The 26803-nt window shown below is 32.8% G+C and overlaps 3 protein-coding genes across 3 annotated transcripts; 2 read left to right on the forward strand and 1 right to left on the reverse strand.

Moving 5' to 3' along the window:
* The first annotated feature begins 2488 nt into the window (after nucleotides 1–2488).
* On the forward strand, nucleotides 2489–4446 carry LOC110816551 (NAC domain-containing protein 43-like). Its single transcript, XM_088223518.1, has 3 exons — nucleotides 2489–2784; nucleotides 2907–3178; nucleotides 3373–4446. Exons 1-3 carry the CDS (start codon nucleotides 2601–2603, stop codon nucleotides 4228–4230), a joined length of 1314 nt encoding a protein of 437 aa, XP_088079644.1. The 5' UTR covers nucleotides 2489–2600; the 3' UTR covers nucleotides 4231–4446.
* A 15861-nt stretch (nucleotides 4447–20307) lies between these two features.
* Nucleotides 20308–21628, reverse strand: LOC110816498 (uncharacterized protein At5g39865-like). The gene has a single exon (XM_022044713.2). It carries the CDS (start codon nucleotides 21464–21466, stop codon nucleotides 20471–20473), a length of 996 nt encoding a protein of 331 aa, XP_021900405.1. The 5' UTR covers nucleotides 21467–21628; the 3' UTR covers nucleotides 20308–20470.
* A 2366-nt stretch (nucleotides 21629–23994) lies between these two features.
* Nucleotides 23995–26484, forward strand: LOC110816497 (protein IQ-DOMAIN 16-like). Its single transcript, XM_022044712.2, has 5 exons — nucleotides 23995–24602; nucleotides 24690–25001; nucleotides 25080–25337; nucleotides 25422–25562; nucleotides 25640–26484. Exons 1-5 carry the CDS (start codon nucleotides 24474–24476, stop codon nucleotides 26396–26398), a joined length of 1599 nt encoding a protein of 532 aa, XP_021900404.1. The 5' UTR covers nucleotides 23995–24473; the 3' UTR covers nucleotides 26399–26484.
* The last annotated feature ends 319 nt before the right edge of the window (nucleotides 26485–26803 follow it).

A 26803-nucleotide genomic window follows, 5' to 3' on the forward strand; every position in this document is an offset into this window, starting at 1 on the left:
AAACATAAACATGTCATAGAAAGATGGCATGCAACAATATTAAAGTTAATTAAAAAGGATAATAAAGAATCAACTAAAAAGGAATGACATTATAATCAAAGTGATAAAATTGTTTTAATGGAAAATATGATCCAAAGTTTAGCTAATAATTTTATAAATAAAATATTATATTATTTGATTTACATATTATTAAAAAATTAACCTAATGTAATCGAATATAATAATATAATAATTTTATCCGCGAAATGCATAACAAGTTGAGGGACGAGATTCAAATAATATGATCATGTAAATTCAAAATTACTATTCATAATATCATCTAAAATAATCAATTTAGAACTTTTAAATCAAAAATTTAAAAAGATAACTTAATGATTAAATCTAGCTATTACGTAGTATTTATATTCAACAAATATATTATTCATAAAAGTCTCCAAACAGCTGGCCTCTCTCACCTTTTTTTTTCTCCCGATCATCTAAAAAGAGATTGATATACGTTGGGAATGGTGCTACCTAGCTTTAGGTTGATCCATATATATGTGTGTGTGAGTGTGTGTGTGTATATATATATATATATATATATATATGTAAGTGTTATGTATAAGTACTTGAGGGAGGAGCGCGATCATTGGGTGGCATTGTGAGAAAACACCTAAATTGGCAGCAAGGATTTTGGAAATTAGACAAAAAGATGAGTGATTATCACCTTTATTTTAGTGCTCTGTCACTTAAAGGAAGGGCCATACATTAATCGTGTAGGGATGTCTTATAATTCACTTTGACCCTCCATTCCACGACAAAATTACTATACTAAGATTCTCTCCCACTCCATATATATATATATATATATATATATACATGTATATAATTATGTAAGAACCATTCATCACTTATTATCCCTAAAAATTCGATCAATTATTTCTATTTTTACATGTTAAAATATTTGAAACAAATTTTAGAAGATATTATTTTGAAGTTACAATTATTGAAGATAAGAGAAAGAAGAATGAGAATTTAATAAAAATACTCAATTTTTTATTTATAAAAAATCCTCAAGTGTATGAAGAATATATAAATAATAATATAATTTTAAATATAATTAAATTTAAAACACGAATTACCCAAAAAAAATTCAAAAGACATATGTTTATAATTGTAACTTCTTAGTAAGATTAAAAAAAAAACTTTTAATTTGTAGATTATTATTTTAAATTTTTTATTAGCATAAAAAAATTTCTTAATTTATAAATTATTATTTTAATAAGAATTTAAGTATATAGTTATCAAAATTTGTCCAAAATTAGTTTTTAATATAAATTGAACAAGTAAATTTCAAATACTAAATTTTAACTTCAAAATTATTTTAAATAATAAACTAATCTAGTTATTTATATGAATTCTCTGCACGAGTGACCTAGCTGTGTCGTTTACAAAAACATTACAAGGAGGCTATATATCATATCGGTGTAAGTAGTAATATAATGTAGAGAAAGAGATCGTGTTCGACAAATGAAATATTCAGAAGTTGCCATGTAAAATCATGGAAGCAAAAAATTCAAAAAGTGCAGAAAGAAAGGAAAATTTGCAGAAGATATATATGTATATCCTTCATATATATATATATATATGTATAGGCGAGTAATGTGGACGGGATAGCTGTGGAAGGGCCAGGGTGGTCTTATCCAGTTATAATCTTCACCATGTAAACGGTCATGAATTCTTGGTGAGTCCTTAGTAGGGGCACGTGCACATATCCAGCTTATGTGTACAAGTTCCATTATATTATATATATATATATATATATATAATTAACAGAGCTTCCTGAAAGAGCATCAGATATATAGATATATATGTAAAGAAGGGGGGGGGGGAAAAAAAAAAAAAAAAAAAAAAAAAAAAAAAAAAAAGTCTGTCAAGAAAGCACATCATGTCTTTCTTGGAGAAAGAGTGGGGGCATGAAAGCTCAGTGCCTCCGACCCCATCATCCATTTCTGCGTTTTTGTCGTTGAGGTGGTTGCATAAGTTTTTTTTTTTTAAAAAAAAAAAATAAGAAGTAATGAATAATAAACATTTAAAATTAAAGAAGATTCTTTTAGAGGGAGGACTAGTAGAGTGGTGGTTTTCAATTAGATATTAAGGTCATGGGTCGTAGTTTTGGATGGGTGCCTGCCCCCCGCTCGCTCGCTCTCTTTTGTTTCCTCTAACGCATTTTTGCACTATCCTTACCCCACTTTCTTTTCTAATTAGTATTTTCAGAATAAATTTAGGGTTTTTTTTTTTTATTATTTGTTTGATACAAGTATATTTATGTTAATTTAAGGTGGTTGGCTTCTTCTTGATATCTCCATAGCTTTCTTTGATGACCCCACGATAAGTACAATAATGGCCATGATACCCTAATATACCTTTTCATGCAGATACATTTTGGACCCCTTAATTTTCTATGTCCTACCACCATTATAAATTATCATGACTGCATTACCCTTTACGCACTCTTAACCTCACTACTTTTTTTTCCTCACTTTCCCATCTCTCTCATCATTCTCTTCTTCTTCTTTTTCTTCTTCTTCACCTTCTTCATTTTGTCCTTCCTCACAATAATGCCGGAGGACGTAAATCTATCTGTTAATGGCCACTCTAAGGTCCCTCCGGGCTTTAGATTTCACCCCACAGAAGAAGAGCTCCTTCACTATTACCTCCGCAAGAAAGTTGCTTATGAAAAGATTGACCTTGATGTTATTCGTGAGGTTGATCTTAACAAGCTCGAACCCTGGGATATTCAAGGTAACTACTACTTTATATATACATATACATATACATATACATACACACACATATGTAGTATCCTTTTCTTAATTTTCATTTTCTTGGACGAATTTCTCATGGTTTTTGGTATACATATGTAGACAAGTGTAGAATAGGATCCACTCCACAGAATGATTGGTACTTTTTCAGTCACAAGGACAAAAAATACCCAACTGGAACTCGAACCAACCGCGCCACGATGGCCGGATTCTGGAAGGCCACCGGCCGGGACAAGATCATCTATAGTGGCTTTAAAAGAATTGGACTGAGAAAGACTCTTGTTTTCTACAAAGGAAGAGCTCCGCACGGCCAGAAATCTGATTGGATCATGCATGAGTACAGGCTCGATGATAATACTAATGAAACTAATAATGTAAGAACATATAAATATATAGTTATATATGTCTATATAAGTTTCCCAGCTAACTTTTCAAATCAATTATATAAATACATAGAGTTTGACTGATATATAATTAAATAATCAATGTTATTCTCTTATATTATCTAATCTTCTTTGTCTTACTAACTATACTCTCTCTCTATGTATATGTGTATATGTTTGTACAGGGTTCTGCTTCAATGGGAGAGTCCATGGGTGAAGATGGGTGGGTGGTATGCCGTGTGTTTAGGAAGAAGAACTACCAGAAATCTATGGAAAGTCCAAAAGGTTCCGCCATTTGTACGGACTCAAGAACACAGATGCTTTGCTCCGACAACGATGGAGTTCTTGATCAAATTCTTCTCTACATGGGAAGGAGTAACAATTCGAGTACTACATGCAAGACGGAAAACAACGACGTCGTTCCATTTTCAAGCAACAACAGCATGAGATCACTGCTTTCTGCAGAAAACTTGAGTTCCATTAATGGCGACGGGACAGTTTTACAGGAAAGGTTTATGGAGCTTCCGAGGCTAGAGAGTCCAAGTAGCCAGAACCAGCTTACTTCAGTACTTCCCATGGTCAACAGCTCACCAAACTTTGACCAGGAACAACAGCGTGTAAGCTTCAAGTCCTGCTACGATCAGTCGTCAATGGAGGAAATGTTGATTGCAGAAACAGATCAGTCGTACAAAGCAGCCGGGCTAAGCGACTGGGTGGCGTTTGACCGGCTGGTGGCGTCACAGCTGAACGGCCTAGCGAAAGACGACGTCGTATCCTGCAACGTTAATAAGCAGTTGTCGTCGTGCTTCGGTCTCGACTCAAATGCATGCTATGTTGTTTGCGGTGGTAATGATGAGCATGATCATGATGATGATGATGATGATACACATTTATCCCACTTATATGATCATAATCTGCAGAGATCAAATAATCATCAAGTGTTAGCGCAGGTATATAGCGAGAATCATCATTTATGGAGCTTCTGTACTAAGTCATCATCTCCATCATCATCTTCAGACCCATTATGCCATTTGTCCGTATAACACAAAGGGGTATATATATATATATATATATATATATACACACATCATTCTACGCAGACCCATACATATATTATATATTATATATATAAGTAGGAAATAGGTATCTTTCTTTTAAATAAATTACAATACTTAGTGATAATTAATTGAACTCATATATAATTTCAGTATGCTTACTGAAATTTTTTTTTCCATTTACTACACATTATCGTTATTTTGTAAGTAATATATATTATAATTAGTTGCCTATAGATATAAATGAATTTGCAAATTTTATTAAACATGATTGTTTTCTTTTAAATTTTTGCTAAAAACATTAATATACAAATTAAAGTTAAAGAAGAAAAAAAATAATGTGATATTGTATATATATATATATATATATATAATATGGGTGTGTGGCTGTGATAAGATAATATTTGTGGCGGTAATCATGCGAAAAGAATGGCGGAGAGGATGGTGATTCGTTAACCATATTGAAAAAGGTTGAGAAGGTAATTATAACACAATGCTGACTTTATAAAGAGATAGATATATATACATATGCATATATATATATATATATATTAGGAATCTCTCTCCCACGATTACAAAAATAATTACGCACAAAATGGGGCTGTTGGGTCGCGCATTGGCAAAGAGATCAAGACAGGATCGTCTTGTTATCCTGGTGTCGAGGAAAAGACTACTACTACTACTCTAATGGCCTGCTTTTATACACATACTTATATATGTATATATATATATGTATGTGTATATGTATATGTATATAAAAGATAGATAATCATATATCAGGAAAAGGTGAATCGGAGTTTCTTTTGGGAATCATGGATAAGACACTGCACATGCATGAGAACAAAAGCTATATAATGTAAACAACATATATCTCTTTAAGTATGCTAAACATCAATTGTTATAACCAATTATTTTTTAAACTTTATAGAAAAACTCATGGCTAATTATGCTAAAAATGTAATTAATTTTCAGTTAATTACGTATTAATTTCGATTTCAGGCGTCAAAAGTATGGTGGTGTAATTGTACGGAGAATTTAAAAAAAAAAACAAAACAAATAAAGACAAAACAAAAACGAAGCCAAAAATTTGAGTTAGGTGGGAAATTGAGACTCTTATATAGTTTTATTGCTTTACTTAATAATATTATTGACAAGACTGGCTAATCACATTTACATTGAATTTACATTTCAGTATTAATATATATTCCTAGGTTTATAATTATAATGAAGACGAGATCCATGGCAATATATAGACAATAACATATATGTATAGTTATAGTTATTTATTTGTACATAAGTTTTCTATATGTATATATAATATCAGTACTCTTAATATTTCCACATATTATATACATACATATATATATATATATATATATTAATCTAAATGGTTTCAAATACTATTGACAATTAAATTAAAAGGGTTTAAAAGGGTTTCAATTTCATTACTATATTTAAATAATAATATATATTTAAGAAGTGCATAAACTATATTAAAAACATATAAATCAAAGCTTCCGTAGCTGGACCAAGGAGGCAATTTGAAAAATTCCATATATATTAAAGTATTAATCATGAAAAAATTATATATAAAAAATTATATGTATCGTTTTCTAAATAAATACATGCATTTGATTTTCTAGTAAGGTGACGATGCGGAAAAGGAAATGTCATTCAACAACTCCAAACACACACTTTTCCATACTCTCAAGAATCTAATAAAATAAAGTAAAATACAACAAACGTGGTATGATTCACTTCTTGAATTTATATATCTATATATATATATATATGTCTGATAATTATAAATTTATAATTCATAAGTGCACACTAAAGAATTTATATGTATATATATATGTACATATGTTTATAAATATTTTTTAAAAAATTTATTCTATGTTTAATCTCATTTAATTTATATATACGAGATAATTGGCACGTTCATATATATATATATATATATATATATCTATGTTCGTGATCAAAATATGTATGTTTGTGTGTATATATATATATTTATAGAGAGAGAGAGAATAACTTACAAGATAAGAAGAAAAAGTACATCCAAATTAGGAGATGGACGGCATTGATTTAAAGAGTGTATATAATATTGGTGATGGGTTAATTTTCAATGTAATAATTAAGTTGCTACCAACTTGTTAATTAACTACAAAGTAGGAGTGCACACTTGTGATGTTGAATTCAACCAAACTTTAATTAAACTTATTTCATATTTTATTATTAATTAGTACATACATAATATATCACCTACAAAATAGACATATTTTAATTTATATCTTATGTAAATTAGGAAAAATAAATAAACATATGAAGTTCAGCATTTCTCTAAAATTTTATTATATACTGTTGTGTTCATTTGACTATTTTAAAAAAAAAATAAAGAAATTGAGATTATTATTTTCTCAAAGATCTGAAGTGTTTAGTTCACCTAATCTGTCAAAATATTTTGGTTTAGAAAAAAAATAAAAAAAAATTATTTTAAAATTTTAAAAATAATTAGATACAATCAATTTTTATATTGATTACTACTTAATTGGTAGTCATCCTCGAAGAAAATTTCAAATGTCTTACAATAAAAATATCTTCAGAACTCACTGTTTAAAAAAAAAATCTAAATCTAATCAGCCAACACTAAATCACCCAACAAGTTTAGGGTTGAGACCATGCTCTGACCAGAAGAGTAGCATAAATGTTTGTTGCATGGAGGCATAAAACAATAACATCTCCTAATATTTTTCAAATACTTCTTTTAAAAAACTACGCTAGAGTCTTAATAAATTTCTCACCCCTATATCTTTACATTGCTTGCACTATTTTTGTACATTATGAAAAACAAGACTTGAATTTCCACACCCCATAATTTCTCACATTTTTTGAACCTCCATTACTCTGGTTTTCTTTCTTCTACTATCTCTTCCACTAAAAAAAGTTTAGTTGAATCCCAACACCTCTAATTTCCCTTAGCTTTCTTTTTTTTTTTTCTTTCAGTTTCCCTTTATACAAGAATACTAAACCCAAAATTCTCTCCCCTTCTCAGCACTTTGTTTCTCATTCTTCATTCATTGCATACCCATAAACTTAGTTAAATTGTAACACCTCACACTCATATGAGGCACAATTTCTGCTCATACCATTTTTATACAATAAACTCACAAAATATATATATACACATATCAAAATTTATTATACAAATCTAGTATTCCATATGATATATACAATAATTATATATACAGAATATGAGGTCAAAATTTAGAGTTTAATAAAATAAAATAAAAATTTCTCGAATGTGCACAAAATATACATAAACAGAAACTCTTTTACAAGTTCTACTCGTCTAGCAGCGGTTCTAACTTTTCTTTCTCCTCTAAAAAATATCAAGGTGAAATTTAATGATTTTCATCAACTCAATAAGTATTTTCTTTCTTTCATTCTAGATAAAATTTAATGCAAAATACACAATATGAGACAAATAAAGTAGTGATATTTCAATGTAAAATTCATTTATTATTTTCACCATTTTACATGTTTCTGATCGAATTTCTGAATTCTCTCAAATATCATATATAATATTCAAGTGTATATCCACATACTTTCGAAAGAACGTAGATACACTCGAATATAAATCATAGCCTTAAAATATAACCACATATACATGAAAGATCACATATACACTCGAAAAGTCATTTCTGAGATTTCATTATGCGATGTCGTTTATGTCATTATCAAAGAGATGCGAAATGGATCTCCTCATATGATGGATAACACATACACAAATCTTATAATGGTTATAGTAGGTACGTTTACTAGGTGACCCACACTTACAAATACCTATCCACGTCTGAATTAGGTTTTAAACTATATCCATGTGTAGGTTCACCATGTCCGCTAAACTTTAGCCACACACACACACACACTCTCCTCCTCGATTCAGACTAAACGAAAAAGGCATTCAAAATCCATACCCTAATCACAGACTAAACGAAAAAGGCATTCAAAATCCATACCCTAATCATTCGCACCTACTTGTTTCTGATTTCTTATTTATTTTACTCTCATTCTATTTTCTCTAAAATTTTATTGACGGATTATTTCACAACCTTAATCATTCATTTTCATTTTTGTTTTTACTTCGTTATGTTATTTTTTTTTTCAACCTTCTAATTAATTAGTAATTTATTTTAGGTTTTAAATCATTTCTTACCACAGTTCAAGTATTCCTCAGTCCTTGGGTTTGTTTTTTGGTTCCATCACCTCATAATTTCTAATAGCTTAGGTTCACTTGTCATAGGTTCAAGTTTTATTTCTCATCGAAAATTGGGTCAATATCCATTCAAATTTTGAAATACTCAAATAAATAAAATACATGCAAAATTTCAAAAATTCTAATCTAGGTTTAGAATCATAAATACTTACACTTCTACACGACATTCTTCCTAAATCTGCTTGAACGTTCTAATTCCCTGTACGCGCACGACATAAATTAATTAATATAATTTAAATACTAAATAAAAGCTAATTTAACCAAAATCATGAATTTCAATGACAACCTGATGGAATACCTAAAAATATCGAGATCCGTACCTGAGGAAGACATTTCGACTTTCCGTTCGGTGGATCGAATTTTTGTACTCAAGAAAGACTTTTCAACTTCCTGAGTGGTGAATCAAATTCCCAAACGGGTGAATTTAGTCTCCATTCCCAAGGAATAACCTTTAACTTCAACGGGTGGGTCAGATTTATACTCATGAGGAAACTCCTCAGTTCTCGAGCGAGTAGATGGCCAGTCTGAGCTCCTGCGGCCAACCCGACTCCTGACCACCACTCCTCCTCGCTCAACAACCAAAACTAAAAACAAAAAAAGTTTTACCTTCCCAGCGTGGGACGATTTAGCCTTAGTTTGGCTCCTACGATTTCCTCTCGGCCACCACATAGCTCCCTTACTTGTTTGCAATTTGAAATGATGATTTTTACGCCTAAAAATCTATTAGTGTAAATGGAAAAAGAGTGAAGTTTCATAAGGGAAGAAAAGATAAAAAAACAAAATCGTTTTACCTTGCTCGCATTGATCTCCGTCGTCACATTGCGTCTTAGGCCAATTTCTCTCCATCCTCCTTCCTTTAGGCTCGATTCCACCACTCTCCTTCCTCCGCCTCTCTTCTCTTCCTTTTTCTTCCCTTACGGCAGCCTTTCTCAGCTCTCCCGCTTGGCTACTTTTTTTTTTCTCCTTTCCCTTCTTCTTCTCCAACCTCCCTCTTTTTTTCCTCTCTTTTTTTTCTTCCTCTCAACTGCCGCCCCAATCGACAAACCTTCTCCCTAATCGGCTCATCTCTCCTTCTCCCTCTATCTCATTTTTGGCAACTCTCACAAATGAAGAGAAACCCTAATTTTTTCCTTTTTATACTCGTCTTCCTAATCGTTGGATCTCCATAACTCGATCTGGGTCGTTCATTCTTCATAAAATCTTAACTATTTGATCTTCTCATACGGTTCGATCAGGATCGTTCGTTCCCTATTTTCTTTTTACTCCCTTCCACTTCCATTTATTATATTTTCACCCTTTTTTTTTCTTAGTTGTTTTTATTTTAGTCCTTTAAATTAAATAAACTCCCAAAATTCTCAAAACCCTTTCATTTAAATCCAAATTCTAATTTTTTATTTATTTTTCACATTTTTTTATTTGTTTAGGGGTGGATGTTACATAAATATCTTCATCATGAGCCCACTTTCTCTCCCATGTCATTTTCACATCAATGTCAAATGCTAACTTTGTCTTTACTAAAAAACTCAAAGCATCATAATGTAAATATGTGAAGAGTAGGTTTTGATTTACATATTGTTTTTAATTTTTCAAGCGCATAAGTTTGTTGATTCAATGAGTTTTAAGTTCATATTGATTTAATCTTTAAGTAGGAAATAAAGTGTCAAAGGTTTAGTAAAATTAATGATTTAATCTTAAAGTTTAGGAAAATACTAAAAGAAAACAATTATTCATTTAACTAAAGAGTATTTAAGTATATTGACATCAAACATTTTTTTTTTAAAATAAGAATATTTATTTTAGTTAGAAATAAAGAGTTTTATATTAAGAAAAATGGTGAATGAGAATGAAACATATTATATAGTAATAATATTGCAAAGGATGCTCGGCACCACTCTCTAGAGAAATGTAAGAGATAATCTCATGGAGCACATGATTAATTATACCATCTATACCATTTATGATAACCAAATAAAAAACAAGTAGCATAGATTGTGTAACAAAAACACTGACTATAAGGACAAACATCTCCGAATATGAATAAGATTACACTACAACTCCTAAGTGAGGCTCCTCATTTGAGGATGAAAATGAGGTATAAAACATATGCACCAACAACACAAGAAGACTGAGCTCCACAAACTGATGTTTTAGTCTATTATATTAATCTAGTTGGTTTTCATTAGCTTGTATTTCTACTCAACTAATAAGATTTATCTTTAAATATTTATTCACTATCAGCCCTCGAAACCACTCATAATACCAAATAATTTAGAAAACTCTTTCCTCTTCGCCAATCCGCCACGTGAAAAATTTTAAAGAAAATGAAGAAGTAGGACATGTGAACAACCCATCATAATCATCAACTTACCTAAACTACACATCTTTGTTTATAAAGGCGAAACACATTGTTAATAGTCTATGTTGATTGTAAGCAGAAACGCAATCTTTGAACATTTTTAGTCCACATCGATATTTAATATTATTAATTAGCCATAGGCTTAAAAGTCATTACAAATATAATATCAAAGTAATAACATGTGTGGCTATAATTTAGGACTCCTACAGATGTATATATGCATGACATTAATACACAAATTAAAATATGATTTAACATATAGTTTTCTAAACTATTGAAACCTTGACTTATTAAATCTACATATAAGTCCAATTTTTATATATGATTCTTTATCTTATTAAATCTATAATTTAGGATTCCTACAGTTGTATATATGCATGAAGTTAATACACAAATTAAAATATGATTTAACATATAGTTTTCTAAACTATTGAAAACTTGACTTATTAAATATACATATAAGTCCAATTTTTATGTCTGGTTCTTTATCTTATAAACTTAAGCTAATAGTAAAAGAATTATTTATATATTAAGATACCTCTTATTTATAACTTAAGGTTTAGACTTTGAACAATTCTAAACTCTAAGAAATATATACAAATAAATTAATAGCAAATAATACTATATACTATTTACGTATTACTTTTTATCTCAAAACATGTACGTAAATATATATATACATACTATTTATATATTAAAATATAAGATATGTTATTTTTTTATTAACAGTAACTATAAATTAATAGGAGGAACTTGTCATATATATATATATATATATATATATATAAATGGGACAAAGTGAGTCAATTCATATTAAAATTAAAAAATTACGAAAACAAATTCTCAATCTTATTATAAAGAATTTAATCATAAATAGATCCCTACAGGACCACTTTTACCGACAACTAATTAGTGATTAGTACATCTCCTATTTGAAATATTAATTATCATATCTTTACTTAATTTAATTAATTAATCAATTAATTAATTAATTCTCCTTCCAAACTTGTTAATTTGATGGTGCTTGGACTTGGGAGACTAGGCTACTAGCTCGCTTATCAGTTCATAATATATTATATATCAAATCATAGATTTAGATTTCTTACAGGGGGGAGGATTAGAAGTGTGTGTGTATATATATATATATATATATATATGTATGTATGAACTATATAAAAATTAAGGGAGAATCAGATATTAATGATTACTTTCCCAATGATAACTCACTTAGGCTTCCTACTACACTAGCTAGGCTGTATATTGAATACTAATTCTCAAGCTGAAAGCTGATATACATGACTGCAAATATAAATATAGATTGTTCAGGTTTATAAATTAAATGTAGAATTTTTCTTATAAGAAATGGTCCAATATGTTATTTAATTATATATACATGTATATATATATATTATATAATACATTAATGTTATATATTTATAGTATATAAGCTAATTTCGAATTTTACAAGTATACTTATATACTTATATAAATATTAATATAAAAATATTAGATGATGTTGTGTACATAAGTATTCCAACAAACTTATGAAACTCAAAAATTAATATTTGTGTACATTAGTTATATTTGAAATTCATCAATTCAATATGTATATTATAGATTTATAATAACTAAGTTATAATATTTTATTTAGAATAATTAAAAATTTAATTTATTACTGTATTTATGAGATTGCAGTGATCAAATTATATTAAATTAAATTATTACATTTGTAATATTTGAGTCAGAAATTTAGTTCGTAATAAATTTTCTTATTTATAAAGTATATATAAATAATTAAAAATAGTATTTCAATTTAATTTTATTAAATTTTTTATAAAAATAAGTTAGGGATGAAATTTAAATCAATTTTGGGGAAGAACGGTGAAATTTTGAGTTCGGTAAATATTTTTGAAAGAAAAATTAGAAATAAGAGGTTAACATATAAAAAAAATTCGACCACGTCACACGGTTCAATCAGCAACCACGCCGAACCAGAGCATGTCGCGTGGCAAAACGTGCTGACATCGGGGCCACGTGGGAGGCCCGCGGGCGATTCACGTGTCCAGCAATCAGACGGTCCAGATTTAATCTCGCGCGCGTGAACGGCTCAAATGTATTCCCTCTCTATGCGCGATTAGACGGATGAGATCAATCGCGATGAACGGTCCATATTCACCCACGCAATCGGCTTAAAGAAGCAACAATCAGACAACTCTCCTCGCTTTACGTCGACGCGAGATAGATATTCAAACATCACGTCGCAGGAGAACCCTAACCCTAGGCGCACCTACCCTCGCCGGAGAAAAAGGATCAGATGCCGAAGAATGAGACCAACCTCTGGCCGCCGCCGCATCGGAGCCATCATCGACCGCTGAAAAAAGTAAAATTTTCTCATCATCGCTCGGAATTCGATTATGATTCTCACTGTGGCCATATCGAAACAAAAAGGACGGCAAGTGAGCTGAAAACCGAGGACAAAGCTCGGCGGAACCACCGCGGCCGAAATCCTAAAACCTCTCCGATGAGCCCCTTCCCGTTTTTCGTTTTAGACAATTTTTCGACCACTGTGTTCACCGTTATTTTCTGTACAGATTAGTCGAAGAAAAAATATAATACCCTTAATTAATTTTTTTATAAATAAAATTTCAAATTAATGTATAAAATTTTATTTTTTAATCTATGAATTTTTAATTAATGTAAAAATTAGGAAAAACAATAGGTGGTGGATGAAATTGGAAACAATTTTGAAAAACAAAAGGCGAAAATTTGGGTTCTTATGGTGTTTTTGAAGGAAAAATCGGAAACTAGAGGTCAAAATACAATTTAAAAAATATGTGCCACGTAGGATCGCCTAGTCAGCAGTACTAACAAACCGGAGCGTGCCGCAAAGCAAGGCACGATGACATGGTGTCATGTGGGAGGCCACACTGGCAATCTGCATGTCGACGATCAGACGGTCCGGATTTGTTTTCGCACGTGTGGACGGTTCGGATCAGTTCCCTCCTCAGACGCGATAGGACGGTTGTGATTAAACGCGATGAATGGTTCAGATTCATTTCTTCTTTAAATGCGACTGTACAATCCAGATCAAATCGCGATGAACGATTCATATTCATTTCCTATTTAAACGCAATCGGACGGTCCAGATCAAACCCGATGGACGGCTCAAATTAAAAGGAGACAGATATAAATACCTCACTTCACACCAAACCCTAACCCTAGCCACCAGGGGGCCCCCCACCCCCCAGCCCACCGGAGAAGAAGAACCAGTCGCCGGAAAGAGAGTTGACTACCGCCCGCCGCCACGCCGGAGCCACTTCCGACCGTCAAAAAAGGTAAAAATTCTTCCAGTCACTCAAAATTTAATTTTTAACACCCTATGGCTAAATTGGAGCAAAAGAACTGATGGATAAGTCAGAAACTATGGGTAAAGCCTGGCGCGCGACCGCGGAAAAAATCGAAAGTTGCCTTCGATGAGGCTCTTCCTGATTTTTGTTTCGTATAATTTTTTCACCATTGTATTCTCCATTTTATTTTTCACATGTTGACCGAAGGAAAATGGCCAACCACGAAGGTGAGCCGGTGGAGCCACCACTCCAGAAAACTCTGCCACTGGTAAGCTTTTGTTTTTCGACTTTTTTGAACTAACCGAGGTCTTTTAACGTGTTTTCTCATATGGATGAGTACAAAATTAGCCAAAAATAGAAAACTCGAGACAAACCGCCCCTGCAGGCAGCGGTGTTGTTGCCGGAGCACGGCAGCACCGCCATGCTAGAATATCAAAATTGGTCGAAAAGTGTTTTTAACATCAATTTTGGATTTTTTCAGGTATTTCGAGATACTTAGAAGGTGTTTTAATCTCCAAAGAAACATTCAGGGAACTCGGAGACCGCCAGTAAGCATAGCTGAAAGTTTACCGTATCGAACATCAATTCAAGTAAGAATCTCTCACCCTATTCTTTGTTATGGAATTAAAGTTTAATTATAAATAATATGATATTTTGTACAACTTGAAAATTTTTAATAATTAATTATAAGTTACTAATGGATTCAGAACCGGTTATTATTCACTGTTGATCCTGTTTGCTTGATTTTAGTGTTTCAAATATATAATATTACACTGGAGTCGGTAAGATAATTAGTTATGCTTCCTTGATACATGTATTGCTTGTTTTGTGTGATTTACAGTTAGATTGTAAAAATAAAAATTAAATGTAAACGAAAAATTGTTTGATTAAGTGAGTGAATAAATGGGAGTCTCACTGGATATCTTAGGAGATGGTAGACAGACCGGGTATATAGAGAACCCTACTGTGAATGTTGCCTCATATCGGACGGGCTATGGAGGATTGGTATTTTGGCGCTCATACTGGACAAGGTATGGAGACGGCCCGTTTCACTCTCATATCGGACGGGGTATTGAGGGATGGTATGGTTGGCGATCATACCGGACGGGGTATGAGGACGGCCAGCTAATTGAAAATCTTGAATAAGGGTTTACACGTAGTGGGGACATCTCTATGAACCCCCATAGATACCAGTAGATAGATAAAAAAGGAAAGTTGTTATTCTAGTTAATTGAATATGAGATTATGATATTGTTTGTGCTATTGTCTCTACAGGTTAGTTTTGAAAATTTTGCTCAATAAGTGCACAATAAATTATTTTACTTATAATAAATGAATCTACTTAAAATAAGAGTTGTATTAGTTATTTTCATGATTTTTACTAATATTTATTTTTGTATCGGTGAGTAGTGTGACATTTTTGTTGGACTAGTGTAGCTCACTTTTTCATTAACCATTTCAGATCAAGAGGACCAAACTCCAGATCCCGATCCACAAGAGGATTACGAATAGGATGTTTAGTTGTTTATTTTTCATTTATTTCTTTGATTATTCGTTGTTCCTTTAAAAGGGTTTTTCCCGTACCTTTATTGGATATTCTAAATTAATGTGTAAAGATTTTAAACTCTTACGCTATTATTTCACTTCCGCATTTTATTTATAATTTATTTCTTTTTACGTTCTGAACCTTTAGAAAAGACCTCAGCTACGAAGGATAACCAGTAGAGCTGCCACATTCGGAGACCCCCCCACTGATAGGTTCGATTGTTTGTGATTTTCTGGCCAACCAAGTCCCCCTAATGTATTTTTTCCACATGGATACTTGTAAAATCGGCCAGAACTAGCCAGGTCGAAGTAAATCGCCGTCGTGGGCGGCAGAGTTGGTGTCGGAGTACGGCGACACCGTCATGGGCAGCAGAGTCAGTGTCGGAGCACGGCGATGCAGCCATGCCGAAACTCTAAAATTGGCTAAAAAGGATTTTTAACACTGATTTTATATTTTTTGGGTATTTTAATGTACGTGACGAGTATTTTGAACTCCTGCATAAAAAATTCAGAAAATTTGAGACCCGTTAGTAGGTGTAATAGATAGCATGACGTTTGAAAATACCAATTCGGATAAGGATTCCTCACTCTATTCTCAGTTATGATAAATTGAAGATTAATAATCAATAATTGTGTATTTTGTAAAAATTAGAAAAATTCTAAAAATATTTCAGGTCACTAGTAGAGTTAAAACTGGTTAGTTCACATTTGTTCTGATTCCCTATTTATTTTTTTGTACTGCCTAACTTGCTTACTATTATATTGTGCATATTTAAATTGATAGTTTTTTTAGTTTTCTCAATTATCTGGTTTATTTAGTTCCCCCTGCATTATTCATTCGATTATCTAGTTACTCGGTTATTGGTTATGATAAACCATATCGTTTGCTTAAATGTTGTTTAAATTGATCAGTTAATATGAAATGAAACATTGGTATATTTTAGTGGTTGTTTAGATGATGAGAATTAAAATAAATAAAAGCTTACTATCCATCCTAGGAAATGGTGGACGGAATTGGTACATAGAGAATCCTACCATGGATATTATTTCAGTCGAACGGAGCTGAAAAGTCCCATACCAGAATAATTTTGGGAGATATGGTTTACACTCATACCAGATAGGGTATCGAGGCAATGGTGTTTTTAGCGCCCATTATCGGACAAAGTATGGAGACGACTAGGTTAATTGTCAAATCTTGATACTTAGTCCACGAGTAGAGGGATATCCTTAAGAACCCCTAAGGGTCCCAATAAATAGGTTAAAAATAAAGAATTATTGATTTTATACATGAAATTGAAATGTCATTTGATTAATTGTTTTCATAGATTGATTTTGAAAAAAAAAAAACCGTAACGGTAAGTATCGAATAAAAAATTTTAAAGTTAAATGTATTCACTTAAAGTAAGGATTCCATTAATTGTTTTCTGATTTTTATCAATATTCGGTTTTCCATATCAGTGATTAGTATAATATTTTTACTAGACTAGTATAACTCATCATTTTATTAACTATTTCAGATCAAAAATACCAAAATCTAAATTCCGATCAGTAAGAAGGTTGTGAATAGTTCACTTTCCAAACTCCCTTAAAGTATTAGTAGAGGCTAACCCTTAAAATATCTATTTATGTATTTTTTTTATTATCGTTTGTCTTTTTATGAAATAATATAGAAGTAACATTCACGTAATCTTATTGAAAATATTAATTTATTATGTAATAAATGTAAAACTTGACTCAATTTATTATGTAATAAAATATTTTAAAATTAAATTTTCTTAATTAGATAGCCACAATAAGTTAAAAATAGAAACTTATCATTTAATGTTTCAATATATATACTCTCTCTCTCTCTCTCTCTATATATATATATACACAACAAAAGGGGGAAGAAATCACGTGTGCACATACTATTAGTCCACCATAGAGATTTATGCAGACAGCAGAAGAATCTGTATTCTGTATATGTATCTGTGCATATATATACAAGTACTTATTATATATATTATTTTCAGATATGCAAATATACTATTTAAGTAAGATTATTGTTTATAGCATATAGGAACTTTCATTATTAGACATAAAAATTCTGTTAATACTAATGAGAAAATTAGACATAAAAATTAAGATTATATTCGCAATAAATTTAGAAATAATATAAAATTAACTTTGAATTTTTTTTAGGAGATATAATTGTATTTTTCTTTGCAAAATAGGTACATATTATATTAGAATAACTAAAAAGAATAAAGTTTATACAGAATTTCATGTTAAATTTGAACAATATATTTTAAATTCGATTAATTTTAATGGAATTTGGAATGTACTATTTCATTTCATATAGAATTTATATGAACTTAACTTTAATCATTTTAGGCAAAACTCCTATAAATTTTTAGTTAAAAATAAATAAATTTATAAAAAAAGCCTAACTTAAAAAAAAGACCTAACTGCAATCTCAATATATATATATATATGTATATATATATGATCAAGACGTTCTTTCAAATATATCTATATATATATATATATATATGTATAATGAAGAAGAGGTTCAGTCAGTTCTTTTATCTTTCTATTTTTTATGAAGTTTGTCACAAACTGCTCAAACAAGAAATGATCTTGTTAGGTGCATAAGTAGGACAAGAAGTTAAGTCTAAAGTTAACATCTGGGAGATTGATATACAACTACAAGCACTAAACATTTAATTTTTAAAAAGAAAAATTGCAGAAGATCCAACCAGTTTCTCCAATATTATGTAGTATATATAATACACAAATAGGGATCCTTCTTCCTCATCTTTTCCAACTTAATGTCTCCTACTTACCAATGACTGAAAGGTAAATGTCACTGGTGAAAAAAGGGATTTGATTAATCAATCTAACCTCCAAGAACTTCCATTCTCCACTAATATTACACAAGTACAAATCAAACAGATCCACGATATTAAATGTCAATTGATTCACTTCCAAGTTCATCAATATATATATATATATATATGTATACATATGTAACTTCAGGACTATTGACCTCAAACTTGATGGAGCCAATATAAAGCAATTCCTGCCTTTACCTAACCTAATCTGCAGTTTCATAAAGCAGGACTCCCACTCTCAAATTGGGTTTCCTTGGTTCATCTATCCTATTTATGTCAATACAAAATAATCCAAGTAATTAAGAACAAAAATTAAGAAACATAATACATAAAAAGTTAGGATAATAATGTTTCTGATGTTATGCAGATATATATCTACATATATAAACGTGTCTATATATGCATCTTGGTTTGAAGAACAAAAACACCCACCTGCAATTGTCCCTCAATAATACCGTTAGCTAGACTACCCATCCACACTCCACTGTAAGAATTAAGAAAGACATTTTTATGATAATCAGTTTTAATGAAATCAAAGATTTGTGCGCTTGAAATTCTATCTTTTACCTGTTCCTAGATATCACTTCCACCAGTCAAAGAATAATTATATCAAACCACTTAAGAGAGGAAAAAGAACTCATTTTATGGCCACAGGCCGAACTGGGCAACCCAAAAAATCTCTTTTGCTTACCGGTTATCATTGGATCAAATCAATGTAATGGGCCAACCCGGTCCAATTGCAATTCAATGTCACCAATTCTCATATGGGCAAACACCAAAAGAACCAACATTACACAAAAAGATCTTGCATAAGAGTGCAGCTCCGGGGTCAGGAAGCTATTTTACACTTTGCTAGTAATTTCCATAAAGAACCTGGCCTGTGTCCTATTGCTTATAACCCATCATTTTCAGTTAAGTATGAAATAAAAGTATTCAAATTTGTCTTTAATTCTTATTTGGTTCATAAGTCATAATTTGTATAGCTTTCTTATTCATCTGGACTTGGTAACTAGGGAAGGTTCTCTATAAATAAGACTTAAAGAATTTAGGAACTCTGCTTAGGTGGAGAGAGTTTAGGGCAATGAGAATTCTAGTAATCCAAGAATATGATTGTCCTCACCGTTAATAACACCAACATCTAAGCCATGGCTACTTTATCAGGAATCACTGAGTATTTTTGGGACATAAATGATTTCTATTATTCAACATATGTGATTTATTCATTTGGAATCAAAAACTTCTAAAACAAATACTTGTACACTGATCAAATCAACGAAATCTTTTAAATCATATGGGTGCTTCATAGTTTTTCACTTTCATTATTAAGTAGTCTCGAGATTGGGTGACATAAACAAATTTATTGTATAATTGTTAAATATGAAAAATAAAATTTAGAAAATAATGATGAAAATAAAGCATGAGTTTTTAGAATCAAACAGCGCCATCCTCAATTAGCTATACAATTTACACAATTTGACTATAAAGATTTGTAAGAGTAAGTAAATAAATTAGGCAGGACTGATTAAAAAATAGTGTAAAAATAAATTAGCAGATTCCAGTGCACTTTAAATTTTGCTTCTATGTTTTTTAATTATTTGTTAGTATATTGTTTTTGGAAAGTTAATCATCAAAAATGAAAACCCAATAGATCCCAAAACATGATTGATCAGAAAAGCTTATATTCATATATATTAATATATATCAGCAAGAGTTGCAACAAGATTGATCATTCTCAAGGCAACTTCAGAGAGTGTAAAATGAGATATCTTACTACGAAATTGAAAAGAAAAGATCCTCATCCGAACGTCCATGGAGAATCAAACAATCAGCTGCAAATCGGACAGAGCACCAGCCCGTTCTCATTACAATCAGTACACCTGATCACAACAGTAGTATTTCTCCTCCCCTGAACCACCTTACAGCTTCCATTACAGGCAAAACACGGCAAGAACCCAACACCTCCGCACCCATCACAAGCACCTAGAGCTCTCTTCTTCGGCAGCCCATGAACCAGGTCGCCGAACCATCCCTCTTCCACAATCCTCATAACCTCCTCAGCCCCACCCACGTACCTCCCCTTCACAAACACCCTGGGTGGTACTACAGCTTCTATCTCTTTCCCTTTCATAAGATCCCGCAACTCCTGCTTAAACCCACGATCCATCGACACGTCTCTCTCACAAATCGATACCCCGAAGCTCTCCACCGCAGCCCTAACCGCATTGCAAGCCTCGAAGGTTCTACGTATACCTCTCAACGTTGTCGTGTAGATCACCACTTTGGCTTCTCCATTTGGTGGGCATAATTTCTCGAATCTTTCCAGTGAATTGTGGTTACCTTTCGAGGAAACCGATCTCAAAACGTTGTCGTTTAACGGCTTTGTTGCCAAATTGGGATTAGCGTTCTCCTTGTTGAAACCAACAGAAACAGTAACGGGTTTGGTTGGGGTTTTAGGAATTGGAGAGAATCGGAAACTGTCTGTATCGAGGCCAGACATAAGCTCCCACGAGTTGATCACCTCCGGCTCCGATCGGAAAAGCTTCGGTTCCGACCAGAGGGACCTGGATTCAGACCAGACGGACTTGGTTTCAGCTAGCGGGGTAGGGAAGATGGTGCCGAAGGTGAATCGCTGAGGTGGAGTCAATGGAGTCGTCTGATCGGAAGAAGGAGACTGTTTCTGTTCAGATTGTGGAGGAGGATCGAGCGTGAGAAGGCCATACGTAGTGGAGGTGAGGGAAACAATGTGGTGACTCAGTGCTGAGCTACCGAGTTGACCGAACTCGTCGTCTTGATTCAGCAAATTGGAGGAAACACAACCCATCTTCAACACCTAATCGTATGATCACCACCAAAAAATTCAACTCTACCTCGAAGATTTCAATGGAGTGAAGAATACATGGGAAGAGAAACGCGAGAGAGCGTGCAAGAAATTTCAGGCAGTAGAAACTGAGTGAGGACAAAAGCAATCTAAACAGGGCACAGCTTTTGTAATTAATGAAGTTTAATTAATTAAAGCGAGTAGTTTAGTATTTAATTAATTACGGTTCACAATTCACAGAGGATAGAAGAGTCATTTACTACGTTGGTTTCAGTTTTCAAATTTTGGTGGGGACTGTTTGGCTCACGAAGTTTGGGCGCTAAAATTTAATTCAAATTAACAGAGACATTATGATGAGGCCGCCATGGTTGTCATGTAAAAGTGGACTCAGAATTTAATGTTCAGACTCCTAGTTTAATTTTCTTTTTCCCTTTTTAACCATTAAAAAGATGATAAATAAAACCATAATTTGTTAGGTCCGAATGAAATCATCAATTTATGCAGCTAGCTTCTTAAGTAGTAATACTCTTTGTTGATTCTAAGAACTAAGTGATAGATATATTTTTACCGATAAATAATGTTCCACTTCTCACGAACATCCATGTATGTAAAGAGTTAATTGACGGAAAATTTCTTAATATTTTTTTTTCTCTTCCTTTTGACAAGCGAATTATGTAGAATTTGAATACGAACATCACTGTACATGATATTTACCAGTTCCAAGATAATTTTTTCAATAACTGATTGACTTCTATAAAAATAAAAATATTAAATAATTTTCAATAATAATAGTAAATTCACTTATTAAACTAGTTCAAGAAACATCAGACGTGTATTGGAGTACCAAAGTATCAAGAATCAACATTTCTTTTGTCATAATGATTTTATGAAATAATATTAAATTTTTTAAAAAATCTTCTATGATCGATTAGCACGATGTTAATAAGGATGATTCGATGCAGTAACATTCAAACTAAATGATTACACGAGATCTTGTCGGAATAATTCTAATCGCTGAGTGTCGTACTATAAAATTATTCTCTTATAATTATAAATGTCATATCTTTTATATTTATAGAGAAGACAATACGTATATTTGATCGTCTAACTTTCTACATCCACCACATCACTATGGGATACACTAGAACGGAGCAACCTCGATACGTCCTCAATCATTATTTATTCATAGACAAGTTTGTTAATTTCATTGACCGCTAATTGTTTGTTTCTTTTATTTCAATTAGAAAAAATATATTTATGATTACTTCATTATTATTCAATATTATTATCTTCATTGATGATTAAATTATATATCTTTGTAAATAAAATACGTATGAATATAGAAAATAAATGAGAGAATTTGTTAGCTGATAATAAAGTATATAAATATATATTGTCATGACCATGAAAATCTAAATATTAAATAGTTAGGGAATGTTAATATCAGCCCAAGAATTTGATGTTGATAATCATCCCAAGAAAAAATAATGCAACCTGCAATTTTCCAGGGAAAATAAATTCAAAATGTTGCAGAGAGACTAACACTGAAAGAGTCTCAGACTGAGGATGCGGGGCTATTATTGGGCTAAATGACACACCCCGGTGGGGACTGCATACACCACCACAACCTGAAACTGAAATCACCCTTTTACTTTTTCATCTTTCACATCCTATATCTATATACGTACATACATATATATATATATATGTATGTACGTCTGCATGTATGTGTGTATGTACCGTAGGCATCACCATTATGATTGTCAGCTCATTGAAATGTCTTGCCAATTCATGGGCTAATGCTGCCAAACCTAAATCCATACATCAACCATGCAATCATGTAATGTCCTTTACTTATTATGCATCGTTATATACCAACTAGTTGTAAGTTAGAGATTACTACATCACAGTAACTGTGATGTTTATGTTTTCCAATTGGGGATTGAAATTGAAAACCTTCTTCGATGCTAAATAAGTTAAAAGTCAAAACTCAGAACTCTTATATAAAAGAATAGAAACAGTCACCATACATAATTTAGTGTATATACCACCATTCACACAAAAGATTAGGGAAAAGAAAAAAAAAAAAAAGCTGATATGCATGAATTCAATTATGAAGCTTTTAACAATCCATGTAACATCATATCAGAAATGTATAGTATATTATTGTATAGTACACTTAAAACAACAAAGATTTTGGGACCCAAGAGGACTAATATATTTTTTGAAGGCATGATTTTTGTCCTATACATTTTTTTTTGTTTTTGGGAAAGTAGAGACATAAACAGTTTAGGAAAGTAGAAAGGAGAACATGTCCCAGTTTTGACTGGTCAACACAAAAACTGGATTCCTTTTCACTTTTGATGTGCCCTCTCTTCTAACTTGAATACTTCTTCGTCTTCGAGGATTAACCCAATTCCCAAAACTCTCCACCTTAATAATAACACGTGAAGCCGATTGGGTTTGGTCTTTGTATTTTTCACATTATATTTATATACATGTATAGGAGCATGCATATTGCTCAAAAGACAGATATCTATTTTCAAGAATACTTTGGATTCTTATGTGAACAATAAACACTCTACTTCTCTTCTTCTCATGTCATCTTCTTCTCACAAACGATTTTAATATTACAAATTTGTGTAGATATATATATATATGTAGAGTAATTACGAAGCTATTGACAAGTATCTGACACTTCCGCTGCTCTTTTTTTCTTATTTTTTTCACCATGCCACAAGCAAACACTCCTAACCCTTAGCTCATATGTTGGACCTTGTACCCTTAATGAGATTCTGCACCATTCCACACACACACACACACACATATATATATATATGTAAAGACCAACTTAGTCTGTCCATCTATCTCATTGATTTGGCTTCTCTCCTCTACAGACAAAGTTGTTCAGGAGCTTGTCATGAACATTACCATTCTCCACCTCTTATCTTCTTATCACTCCGTTCTTGCAGTAATTGACTGAGAAAAAGTTTAATTTCTTTTATTCTCCATGGGGAAGAAGACTAATAGTTCTTCCTGGTTAACAATGGTGAAAAGGGCCTTCAGGTCTCCAACTAAGGAGAATCAGAAGAAAAGTAGCAGAAGAAGAGAAGAAGAGGACCAAGAAGACGATGAAAAGGTATTTCTTCATACACACACACATATACACATACGGTGTATGTCTTAAGCTCATTTTATGAGAATTTTTGCGCACATTTTATTGCAGAAAAGAGAGAAGAGAAGATGGCTTTTCCGGAAGCCAAATATTAACAACAGCCACCATGGTCAACAATGCGAAGCAAAGTCAACGACAGGGCATCATCATCATCATGTTGCCTCACCAGTGAATCCTATTTTATGCGGGAATAATGATAACCATCATGCAATTGCGGTGGCAGCAGCGACAGCCGCAGCCGCGGAAGCGGCGGTGGCAACCGCGCAAGCGGCTGTCCAGATTGTCAGGCTCACCAGGACGCCCAGTTTAGTCAATCAGCATTGGGCCGCGATCGTCATTCAAACAGCTTTCAGAGGCTACCTCGTGAGCCACAACACAAAAATTTCACCGCCCAATAATCTGATTCTCTTGTATTATTAATTAAACCTCTTATTATTTCAGGGAAGACGAGCTCTGCGTGCGCTCAAAGGGCTTGTCAAGCTTCAAGCTTTAGTGAGAGGACACAATGTCCGGCGGCAAACCAAGTTGACGCTCAAATGCATGCAAGCTTTGTTGAGAGTTCAAGACAGGGTGTTGGATCAGCAACGTGCCAGGCTCTCGCATGAAGGCAGGATAATTGGTAGAAACTCCATGTTTGCTGAAAGTAATGGCTTGTGGGAGTCGAGGTATCTTCAAGACATTCGTAGCAGAAGATCAATGGTGAGTTATAATTATAGTTAGCTACAAAGTTTTAAGCTTTAATTTCAACATGGGTGCTTACTGCTTAATGTGAAATTGGGCCAGTCGAGATCAGATATGAGTTGGATGGCTGACGAGTGGGATGATCGCCCGCAGACAAGCGAAGAAATTGAAGCTTTGCAGCAGAGCAGAAAGGAAGCTGCCATGAAACGGGAGAAAGCTCTGGCTTATGCTTTTTCTAACCAGGTTTAATTTGGTTTCATCTCTCACTCTGTGTTTTGACTGTTAATCTGGTAGCTGATCTGTTTTCTACTGATGTAAAGATATGGAGGAGTGGAAGGATGAGGAACCAATCAACCGGAGATCATGAGAAGGAGATTGAAGAAAGAACCAGATGGCTTGATCGATGGATGGCCACAAAGCCATGGGAGAGTTACACTAGAGCTTCAACTGATAAAAGAGACCAAATCAAAGAAATAGATGTAGCTAAACCTTGCCCTTACACTACTCGAAACTCAAGAAAATTAACCCAATCACCCGAAATCCGCCACCAACAATCTGTTCCTTCTCCCCTCCATCACAACCAATCATCACCAGCCACGCCATCTCCCTTCAAGACCAGGCCTCTTCAAGTCCGTTCTGCCAGCCCAAGATGCCTAAAACTAGAAGAAAGAATCTCCCATTCTGCAGCACAAACTCCTTGCTTAAGCTCAATGTGTGGGCAGGGACTGAGCCAAGATGTGATTGGCAATGGTGGGGCTACACCTTTGCCTAACTACATGGCCGCCACGGCGTCAACCAAGGCTCGGGCTCGGTCGCAGAGTACGCCGAGGCATAGGCCATCGACGCCACCGAGGGAGCGAATTGGATCGGCGAAGAAGCGGCTATCATACCCTGAAGTCGGCAGAACTGGTGGTGGGTGCGGTGGTTTTAGCCAGAACTTGAGGAGTCCGAGCTTCAAAAGCGCTTATGGTGGGTACGTTGGGATAGAGCAGCAATCCAACTATTCTTCATGTTATGCAGATAGCTACGGCGGTGAAATTTCTCCATGTTCAACAACTGATCTTAGGTGGTTGCAATGAGAAAAATAAGCATGGAAGAACTTGTATTTGGATTCAGATTGTTGGGTTTGTGTTCTTTTTCAATAATGAAGGTTGCTGGTTATTTACTTCTGTTATAGAAATTTTTTGCCTTTGTTGTTAAGGAGACATGAAAAAAAGCATAGTAAAATTGATAGATTAAATTGGACCGCGAACCTCAATCCCATTTATGAACAAAAATAAAATTAAAAATTTTAGATTAGGGCAAATTTGATTTTTGTGTCACATAGTCAGACTATCTTTTCTAATAAAGTAAGGTTTAAAATAAAATATAGTCAATTTCAATTCATACCTTATACAAATTTACTATTTAATAATTCTCCTATTAATAACACATTGGTACGGAGATTAAAGTCTTTTACGTTTTATTCAAAGATTATGCATTTA

Source organism: Carica papaya, chromosome 6 (assembly GCF_054855325.1).
Source record: "Carica papaya isolate Zhongbai chromosome 6, ASM5485532v1, whole genome shotgun sequence".
NCBI lineage: Eukaryota > Viridiplantae > Streptophyta > Magnoliopsida > Brassicales > Caricaceae > Carica > Carica papaya.